The sequence below is a fragment of the Polyodon spathula genome, chromosome 1, assembly GCF_017654505.1.
Source record: "Polyodon spathula isolate WHYD16114869_AA chromosome 1, ASM1765450v1, whole genome shotgun sequence".
Taxonomy (NCBI): Eukaryota; Metazoa; Chordata; class Actinopteri; order Acipenseriformes; family Polyodontidae; genus Polyodon; species Polyodon spathula.
This window is the reverse complement of record NC_054534.1, coordinates 54,864,339-54,875,594: the sequence shown is the minus strand read 5'-3', so window position 1 is coordinate 54,875,594 and position 11,256 is coordinate 54,864,339. Positions and strand designations below refer to the sequence as shown.

General features: G+C 38.8%; 1 protein-coding gene across 3 annotated transcripts in view; it reads left to right on the top strand.

Annotated features, from left to right (window-relative positions):
* The window catches only part of LOC121319734 (ephrin type-A receptor 5-like), a 189,083-nt gene that overhangs the window by 153,715 nt on the left and 24,112 nt on the right, over window positions 1-11,256 (top strand). For all 3 annotated transcript variants that reach the window (XM_041257486.1, XM_041257478.1, XM_041257507.1), the window contains exons 10-11: window positions 6,419-6,544; window positions 6,641-6,826. In XM_041257486.1, coding sequence (XP_041113420.1) covers window positions 6,419-6,544; window positions 6,641-6,826 — 312 coding nt within the window. The remainder of the gene's footprint in view (window positions 1-6,418; window positions 6,545-6,640; window positions 6,827-11,256) is intronic.

Here is an 11,256-nt window from a genome sequence, read left to right as displayed (position 1 = left end):
CCACAAACTTTGCTTTTGTGACCAGGACAGTGATATTTTCAAATGTACCTGTTTTCCAGAACATTCCAGATAGATTCAGTGCTGAGTAAACCTGAAGTAACTTCTAGAACTTTCTAGAACTTTCCAGTAATATAAATAGTAGTATAAATACAGGGGCCTTATGCCCACCAGTTCAGTTTAGTTCCAGCTGCATTTTTCTGAGATGGCATCAAGAGGCTGCAAGCATCCGGCAGACGCATTTTGCTATGTCTGCGGCCAGTTTATGAAGACAAGAGCGAAAAAGTACTGCATGGAAGCATCTGCTAAGATGTGTGAGGCTTACAAGGCATATTTCGGCATGCCTGTCGGGGGTCAAGACAAACCCTGGGCACCTCATTTCACCTGCGAGCACTGCAAAAAAACTCTGGAAGGTAAGATGGACAATTGTTGCTTGGAATTTTATGTTATAAAACTTGTTAAAATTTTTAAAATTGTAAAAGTTTTTCATTTTAAAATGTTTTACAATTTTCAATGTATTTTTGTAGGATGATACAGAGGGGAAAAGAGAGCCATGAAGTTCGCTATCCCAAGAATTTGGCAGGAACCCACTGACCACTCAAGCAACTGCTACTTCTGCATGGTGGACCCTTCCAAACGTCGGACTGGCAAGAATGCACCTGCTATCACGTATCCGGACCTTCCTTCGTCCATCGCCCCGGTGCCACACTGCCATGAGCTCCCCATACCCACTCCTCCGGAGAGAGAGCAGCCGTCTTTAGAAGAGAGCAGCAAGTCAGAGCGAGGAAGACATTGTGGATCCAGATGACAATTTCAGAGGTGGAGCTGAGGAGAGAAACCCATACTACCACAACCAAAAAGACCTCAACGACTTGATTGTTGATCTTGGTCTCACCAAGTCTAATGCCGAGCTTTTGACATCTAGGCTCAAGCAATGGAACTTGTTGGATGAAAGTGTGCAAGTCGCAGATCAGAGGAAGCATCACCAACCTTTTTCCAGCTTCTTCACCCGTCAAGGTGGGCTCTGCTTCTGCCACAATGTGACCAGTCTGTTCGAGGCAATCGGAATCGCCTGTAACCAGAATGAGTGGCGCCTCTTCATTGACAGCTCATCCAGGAGCCTCAAAGCCGTGCTGCTCCATAATAGTAAATAGTACCCATCTCTTCCCCTGGCTCACTCGGTGCACCTCAAAGAGGATTACAACAGCATCAAGACCTTGCTGGATTCCTTGAAGTATGATGAGTATGGCTGGGAGGTCATAGGAGACTTCAAAATGGTGGCATTCCTGATGGGTCTCCAAGGCGGTTTCCCTGCTATCTTTGCCTTTGGGACAGCAGGGACACCAAGGTGCACTACCACAGGCGGGACTGGCCACAGCGGACAGAGTTCTCTGTGGGGAGGAACAACGTCAAGCGGGAGCCACTGGTGGACCCCTGGAAGGTGCTGATGCCACCACTGCACATCAAATTGGGCCTTATGAAACAATTTGTCAGAGCTCTAGATAAGGAGTCGGCAGCCTTCAAGTACCTTCAAGACTTCTTTCCTAAGCTGTCTGAGGCAAAGGTCAAAGCCGGTGTCTTTGTCGGACCACAGATAAAGAAGATCCTGGAGTGCAATGAATTCCCCAAGAAGCTCACTAGTAAGGAGAAAGCAGCTTGGAACAGCTTTGTCGCAGTGGTTCAGGGCTTCCTGGGCAATCACAAGGTGGAAAACTATGTGGAGCTGGTTGAGACTTTGGTGAAGAACTACGGCACAATGGGCTGTAGGATGTCCCTCAAAGTCCATATTCTTGATGCTCATCTTGATAAATTCAAGGAGAACATGGGAGCTTACTCGGAGGAGCAAGGCGAGCGCTTCCACCAGGATATACTGGACTTTGAACGCCGCTACCAAGGACAGTATAATGAGAACATGATGGGAGACTACATTTGGGGGTGATTCATGAAAGTGATTTACAGTATAATCGTAAATCTCAAAAAAACTACTCACTTCTAAATCTTTTGTAGTCATTTTTGTATTACTTTAGTATAAATACATGTTAATTTGGATTCATATGTTGTTTTTTTCTGACTTTATGTGAACGAAAAGACATAAATTCGCCCCTTTTCTCAGTTGTTGTTCTTGTTTTGATGCGGTCTCCCTTCTGTTTTTTTGTTGATTTCTCCCCCCTTCCTTTCTAGTTTAAATGCTTCTGAACCTGCTCGAGGATCTTTTCTCCAAGTAGACTGGTTCCCTTGTTATTTAAGTGCAGTCCGTCCCGTCTATACAGATAGTCCTCGTTGTAGAATTTGGTCCAATGATCAAGATAGGTGAAGCCTTCCCGTGTGCACCACGTCTTCGGCCATGCATTTTGATTAATTATTTCCAGCTGTCTGTATGGTCCTTTGCAAGGTGCCGGTAGTATACCAGAAAATACCATAGTTTTGGTTTTCTCTTTTAATTTCCTTCCTAGCTCTCTGAATTTGTTTTGCAGGGATTTTGGTATGTCTCTTCCAATGTTGTTTGTACCGATATGGACGACTACTACCGGGTCGTCTCCTGTTCGTTCTAGGAGCCTGTCCACGTTCTCAGTGATGTGCTTGACCGAGGCTCCCGGAAGGCAGCACACTGTTGTAGTAAGGGGGTACAAACTGCAAATTGAACTTGCTGTGTTTCTCAATATGGAGTCCCCAACAGTCATGACCTCCCTTCTTTTTGCTGTCTGGTCACCACTGTCAATAGGGTCCTGGATGTTGTTCCTTTCGTTCTCTTGTTGTTGGTTCTGCTCATTAAAATTCTGAAGTGACTCAAATTTGTTGGTTGTTTTGATTTCTGGTAGTTGTGTTTGACGAAGTTTCTTTTTCCCTGCTTCTGCCTACCTGAACCCAGCTGTTCTGACCTTCTATCTCCCTGGTGGCTTTCAGTCTGTTAGGGGTGATGCAGACATCCATGAATTGTGGGTGTGCCAGTTCCTCAAGATCCTGTTGCTGTCTCACTTCTTCCAGCTCCATTTCTAGCATACTTACTAGTTTATGCAAATCCTGGATCGTGCGGCACTTTATGCACACTTGGTTTAGCTCCGTTGGGTTTTCTCGGATTTCCCACATTAAGCAGGTGTCACAGATTACTGGCTTGAAGACCATGTTGAGTTTTTTTTTTTAAAGTTTAGTTTCTTCTGCAGCCGTCAGCCTGCTTTCAACCTGCTTCTAAACTGCTCTGTACTTTTCCACGCCTGTACTTCTCCCACTCGCTGTCGCTGGGAAGACTGCCTTGTTTAACTGCGTTGTTCTGCTGTGCTGTTGACTCCTCCCCTCGCCCGCTGTCTCAGAACGGCGCTGAATTTGAATCAGCTGCTCCAAGTTTTAGTTTGTTTGTTATCAGAAAAACACACGCGGCTGTTTGACTTTGAGCTGCTGCTGTGTTTCCCCAATGTCCTGTGTTTTCTGGTTAAAGCAATTAAAGATGCAATTTCTCCTTACTGCTTCTAAACTGCTCTGTACTTTTCCACGCCTGTACTTCTCCCACTCGCTGTCGCTTCCACCAGATCTTGCACACTCCAACTTTTCTATCCATTCCTGCAGTTCGTTGTCACTCCGAGGGATTCTCAGTTCCCCTCCTGCCTCAACCTTTTGCCTACCTATATCAACTGACATTCTTCAATTTCAACTCTCTCCTGTTTGTATTGTTTGTCCTTTCCTTTCTCGTTTTTTTTTGACGTGCCTGTATTTTATGTTATGCACTGATGCGTCTCCTGTTGTTTGTCCCATGGTGGGGTATCTGTGGGGAGCCGGGGGTCCATTCTTTGGGGGGAAAATGAGTCTGACTTCCCCGACCTCAAGTCGGCTTCAGTGGCCTTGTCTTCGCTCTGGGGGGTTCTCACCGCTGTGAGTCAGAGGAGACCCCCGGCCACACTATCCTGTCACAGCTCATGTGCTAATCTTACCTCGTCACCCGAGGCTCTGTTCTGTTTCCCTCGGGACATGGCCCACTTTACGCTCAGTGCCATGTCCCAGACTAACCCACCTCTCTGTTGCAGGTTCCCTCTGGGATGCCTCTCTGCCTGCGCCTCACCTCGTCAGGGAACCCTTTGCTATCTCTCCTTTCAGGTCCTGATTCATCAGACTTTCCTTCGCCCCGAGAGGTGCCTCTGCCGAGTCAGAGCCCTGTTTTCAGCCTTCAGCCTTTGACCAAGCATGGTCCTACATAAAGGCGGCTCATCAGTTGGGGATCTCAACCTGTCATAAGTCCAGGCCTCTCCAAGCCTGCTTCTAAGTCCGGGCCATTGGCTCACCTTCTAACCTAAGTATACCTAAGTCTGGACTCTCTTTGTCCACCTCTGTCCCATTAACAAGCTCGTTTCTGCTTCCTCTCCTCTATCCTTACAGCCTCAGCAAACACCCCATGAAATCAAATTTGCTTTGCCACGTTTGCTGAACAAGCCAAAAAAATAAAGAGTGATTTTTGACAACCTTTATTCAGGTCAGAGATGTGCCTACATTACTACTTTTTTCAAATGATCAATGTAGTTTTCAGCTTTGTTGCAACATAAAATGAGACAGTTACACAGCGCGTGTTTCTTAAAACAAAAGAGTTGACTTCACTGCAGAAGTGGCATCCCATTCGTACAGACCGGGATGCTGACAGTGTGTGTATATTGTAACAAAAATCTTTCATGCTATAAAAATGAGCCTTCAGCCTCAGGCCAAACTCGATATTATTACACTAATACATCAAAAATAATCTGCCAATTGTTAACTAATAATTAACAAGTCGTGGTGGGTCACGACCTACACCACTAAAACAAATTCATTTTTTAAAGGACTCTCAAGGTGGAACTATTCTGTCTCTGCTTCACAATAACAACAAGCACCCCCCCTGTCACTGGTCTGTAGCCCCAGTTAGTCCTGTCTCGTTCCACTCCATGGCCAATCACCAGTAACTCTTGTGGTCCGTGCCTGTCGCCCATAGGCTGGTTGACCGATGTGAAACACAGCCCCTCCTACTCCAAGCATTCCTGCACGTCACAGACCTCACATACATTGGAGAAAAACAATTAGGACCTTGCTTCTGCTCCCTATGTTGCAGGTCCTGAAAGATGTCATTATTATTATATATGAAAATACACACTTTTTTGTACATGGTGTAGTAACATGAATGCTCAAAAAGGAAGGGAGCAGTGAACTATATTAGATATTATCCAATTACTTGGGATGACTTAACATTTTTGTGAAAATCCTTTTTTTTTTTTTTTTTAAATCATTACTTTCCTGTTTGTTTTGTGGTATGTGATGGTAGTTCTTTCACATTGTGGCTTCGGTCAAAGAAACACAAATGCTACTCTATCAGCCAATCAGTGTCGCCTGTCACTGTTTCCAGACTATTTCTGTGTGCTGTCTTGATGTGTATATACGTTTTATAATTACAACATTTTGTTGAATAACACATGTTTCTAAAAATACCTGTTACATTTGTACAGAAATGCACCAAGCCTGGTACACATTTGTAAAATTGTGCATTTGTAAAATGTACCAATGCTAATTTGAATCCCAGTGAACAACTACAATCTTATTCTGCCAGGCAAATGTTGTTATTACTAATGTGATCAATTTATTGTATATTTTTTTTCTTCTTTGATTTCCATAAAATATGGCAAACATGTTTGTTCTGGGTTTTTTCAGATTTTAGTAATGCAATTTCATTTAAAAAAAATATTCAACTAACTGTGACTTTTTTTATTTATTTATACTCATCATCACTGTTTTTCATTAGTCATTGCCATAGAATTTTGCAGAAACCCTTTTTTCTCCTTGCCGGTTTTAGGATGTTTTTCCGTGGATTTCTGTGGGGACTAAATAAAGAGCAACTGAAGCTATGTGTTTAAATACAGACATATTATAATCGAAATGACATGAATAAATAAGCATTTGAACAGAATGGGCTTCATTTACAATTGTTTACAAAGTCTCGGTGCTGGCACAAATCACACAGATACTGCACTTTTCTAAATATGCAGTGTACTTACCACTTTGCCTGTCTTTGGTGCATCATAATCTTGTTTGGTAAATTTTGTAAATGTAAATAACTTAAAAACTACAAATCCAATCAAATTCTAACCTCCATAGGAAATTAAGTCAGCAGAGACGGCTACCTCGACACAAGTGCCATAGCTGTAGCTACTGAAGTTTTTTCTCCAGGTCTGCAAAAAATTGTATTTTTATTCCTACAGTATGTACACAGAGGAAATTGTAATGTTTTGACCCTTTTTTTATCTTTTAAAATACTGATCCTACTGAAAGACTATTTACAGATTTAAAGAAACAGTGTCACAGACTGTTTATATTCCAAAGGTACTGGTACATTCAAACATAAAAAAATTAAAAAGTGGTTAAAATGGTATCCAAAATGTTTTATTGAAATGAGAAATGTACTTTCTTTACACAGTTAAACTGCCTGGTATGCGGACATATATTGACCCTCATACCTATGAAGACCCTAATCAAGCTGTCCACGAATTTGCAAAGGAAATCGATGCATCATGCATTACAATAGAAAGAGTTATAGGAGCTGGTAAGAAAAAGCAACCTTTTGTCACTTTGCATATCATTTTATCTGCCTCTTGATGAAAACTGATTGTTTTATGTATTCTTTCCTTCTTCCCCTCAGGTGAATTTGGAGAAGTGTGCAGCGGACGTCTAAAGCTCCCTGGAAAAAGGGATATCCCTGTGGCTATCAAAACTCTGAAAGCAGGCTACACTGATAAGCAGAGGAGAGACTTCCTTGGAGAAGCTAGTATCATGGGGCAGTTTGATCATCCCAACATCATCCATTTAGAAGGGGTGGTGACGAAGAGTAAGTTTTTTGTACAGCTCTGAGGCTACAATGTAATAATTTCCGTGCTTTATACAGTAGATGTATTTATACAAGGCAAACAGTCTTGAGAAAATAACTCCACATAACACATCAAACCGGTCTGTCTTAAATGCACTTAAATCTTTTTTTGTATGACTGTTCTGTATAGGACACTGAAACTATTTAATTAGTTATGGTGAGATTGTTTTCATGCAAAGTTACTAAGTGCTGAAACACATTTAGATTCTAAGATTTAGTGTTTAAGTTGTGGATGAACGACTAAACTTGGCTGGCTTACGTCATATTGCATACTCACTGCAATATTTATCTTTAAGAAATGTGCTGCAAGGGGCAGCAATTGTACAGTATACTCAAGACCCTTTTTATTATTCCAAAAAATTCAAGTTTTACCAAAACAAAAGTTTTTTTTTATTTAATTTTTTTTTATTTTATCGATTTTGAGGTGAAATTTGTACATTTCGTAGATAATTTCTAAGTTTGCAAAAAAGACTTTTACTGCATTTAATTAATTTACTGCAGTACTGAAAACTGATATATGCTGTCTCCTGTGCTATACAATATGTATTACTGAAGTATTGTTTTCAACATAACAATTGTTTTGAAGTTTGTATCAATCATAAATCTACTGATGAATGAAACCGAACAAATAATTTATCAAATCTTCAGTGTGACTCAGTCGATGACAAAGAGACACCTTGAAAACTTCTGGCATTTCTATCCAAAGAAAAAGTCCTGACTAAATTGCTAAGGCCAGCTTTTTTGTTGTTGTTGTTGTTGTTGTTGTTGTTGTTATTTACTTGGCAGATGCATATAGCCAAGGTGACTTATAGGTGTTACAGAGCAGTATGAGGTTATGTTAAAATACAGTATAGTTGGGTGGAATAAGTAGTTAGAAAAGGATAGATTTGGTAGATATTCCTAAGAAAGAAGTAGCAAGCGTGTCAGGCAAGAGATGAGAGAAGAAGAGGGAGGGGTCAAGAATAACACCTATGTTTTTAGCAGAAGGAGATGCAGAGAGAGTGACAGTCAATGGGTACTGAGATGGGGAGAATGCCCTAGTGGATAGAGTGGATAAACTGGCAGTTAGGAAGCAGCAGAAAGAAAAAGTTTAATACATGTGTTTGTTACAGCTGTAAATTTAATACACATTTTCATTCAGCCTATTTTATGATCACATAGATTAGGCTACATAAAGAATGTTCAATATACACTTAATATGAATTCCAAGGGACAGGGTAAAAATGGTGGTTGACTTTATCAGTTCACTGAAAACCTGGCAAAATAAGCAACTACCAATAGTAAAAATTGGTAATTATTAATAATAATATAAAAAAACACCAGCACTAATATAATTAATGTGCTTTATTATATTTATAAAACTATGCAACTTTTACAATAAAGGTAAAGTACAGTATCATTTCCTTAAATTTATTACCATATGCCATTGCTCAGCACAAAACCATGTACACTCTTGTTTTCTTTTTTTGAAAGTAATAAGCAAGACATGCTTTTATTGTTTTTTATAATACCATACAGAAAGATGGTAGTAGTCCATACCGCACACAAACCGGTAGTATTTCCAGGACCCAGTGACTTAGACACTGCTTCAAAAGTGGTAGTTGATAAAATAAAATAAAATATTGACTTTTTGTAAAAACGCATTCAAGTTTGCAATAGCAAACGCACATATTATAATGGAAATACAGAATACATTGTTTTTGCAAAATTTGAAATATGGGGACATGGGCTATGTCTAATATAAAGAAAATAAATTAATAAATATAGTGATCAATGTGCAAAGGGAAACTTCCCATTTCTTGCAAAAGGAAAGAATAGAAGGCTATTAACTTTTAGTTAAAATGTATCTTATGTATTGTTTGTTCCTAGTTTTGTAAAATTGTGGTTTTATTTTATTATTCCTGTAATTTCCATCCCATTACAAAAAAACTAAGTTAATTAAGAAACAAATAAACAAACAAACAAACAAAAATGATTAACCTATTTTCCCTGAATCATGGAATAATGGATTCCAAAAATAATACCCTATAAGCTACCTGCTACATTTTTGTGAACCATTTCAGAATGTTCAATTTCAAACTAAATGACTGCAATATAACTAAAATATCATCATCGTTATTTTTCAAAATCTTCATAGTGCACAACAAATTTTTGCAATTTTAAGGACTAGCACTGCAGTTTATCAGCATCAGGCATATCCCTGTTTAAAATGGCTAATGTGGAAAAAGTATGACAGATAAATGCAATCCTCAGTGTTTTTTGCCATCTACCAGTCCACTCCGAAGAAGTTTTCTGAACTTTTTTCCTGTTAATTTATGAACAAGATATGTGAATAAAAATATCAAAACAACCAATATTATGTTGAAAAAAGATATATCAGCAATACGTTTAGCACAGGAAACAGCAACAGTTAGCATTGTGTTTGTTATAAACACTAAAGGGTGTTCTGTAACACTTGAACTCACCAGATTAACACTGTTTCTCAGACAGCTGTTAGCATTCACATTAAATAGAAGTAGGTAAGCTGCTTTTCCATCTGTCCATCAATATAACTTGCACTTTTTTTATATAAATACAGAAGTCAAATGTTATATACAAAAAAATAAAGGGCATTGATCATCGTGTATTGTTCAGTTTCATCACTTATTAGGTGTCTTATATATAGTACTTACACCAATGTGGTATTTTTGCATAATGTCTTATTGAACATAAAACACATGGCAAGATCTTTACATTTTACAAATGTCCATATCATGTACTGTACCCATAGTAGAGCCCCCAGTGAAAAATCACATTTTGGTACATTTTATTCCATTTACAAAAGTGTACCAACACCCTCCATTGTCAACATAGATTTTCTACTTCAGAATATGTCTGATCGGAAAACGAGAAACATGACATACACTGACATGGGTGCATATAAGCAACATAGCCACAAGTGTTAATGCAAGCAAATCAACAACATTTTATTGACCCTTGAAGAGACTTCAGTAATTATGAATAATTTTAACTACAACCATATGTTAGGCAATAATAAGTCTGTGCTATGTGTTGCTAATATACATAAGACCAAACTAAGCTTTGTGTGATTTTTGTTGCTTTAAATTCAGTAGTTCTTCATTATTTTTTTATAGATTTTTTTGTTCTAGTTTGTTCTACTTTGATTTTTGTTAATTTTGACAAAACTAATTAACAAAAATACCGAAAACCATTTTCTCGACTTTGAAATGCACCATTTCCCTTTTTTCAAATTTCTCTATATAAATAACCAGAACTGATTACATTGTTCTTTATAACATTAACATGGAAATATAAAGGGCAAATCTAAAGAGAATACACTGTTAATTAATTCCATACCACGGAGCCAAGCTTGTGGAAAATGAGGTACCAAAACAGTTGCAAAGACTGCTCTGCATGAATATCAGCATTACAGTTCAGACAGACAGAGCCTGATAATTAAGCACTAAGGATGTCATTTCTGTCAGAAAGGTGTGCTGGTGTAGGTGTAGAATAATTTACAAGTGATCTTACTGGGATTATTAATTACTGTTATGCATTTTTTTATTTTAAGCAATTCAGTCTGTAAAAGTGATTACATACAATGATTTTTTTTTGCTTTGTTTAAAAAAAAAAAAAAAAATTTCCAGGTTTTTAAAATAAGCTGACTTACAACTTTTCTGCACTGAAAGGTTTCATTTGTCTTGTTTATGTGTATGTAAGCCAAAGCACATGCTGGACTACAGCTATGGCCAAATGTTTTGCATCTTAGAATTATCTAATTTTGCTTTATAAAGTTGCATAAAACCTGCTGGGCAATGTTACTTTAACATATTAAATTACATACAAGTTTGTAGTTTTCCATATACTTAACTAAAACTGACAAAAATTGAAAAGCGTGACATTTCAAAATCTAACAGTAAAATACACGATTTTCAAAAACGTCACAATCTTGACACGTTACTCAATTAGAAGTAATCAAAAGGTGACAACTAGAAGTGGTTACAGGTAGCTGTAAGCTATATAAACATGATTTTTACAGATTTTGTAACTTCAGAGCAAGGCACAGGGAAGAGCCACACCTCCTTTAAAACATGCTTAGCCATCATTGCACTTTAAGGAATGCTTTAGCAGTTGTCAGATAGCCAACAGAGGTTATGCCAGCCAAAGCACAGTTTCTAGGATCGTCCAGAAATATAAGACTGGAAGATGTAAAGCTGCTACCAGGTCCGGGCACCCAAAAGTCAGCACAGGTCACCAGGATCGCCACCTACATCATTCAAGTTTGAGAGGTAGGACAGACAGTAGTGTTCACTTACTGTGGCAGTGGAAAGAAGTTGAAGTGAAGGCATCTGTGCACACCATGAGAAGGCTTCTCTTGGAGAATGGTCTAG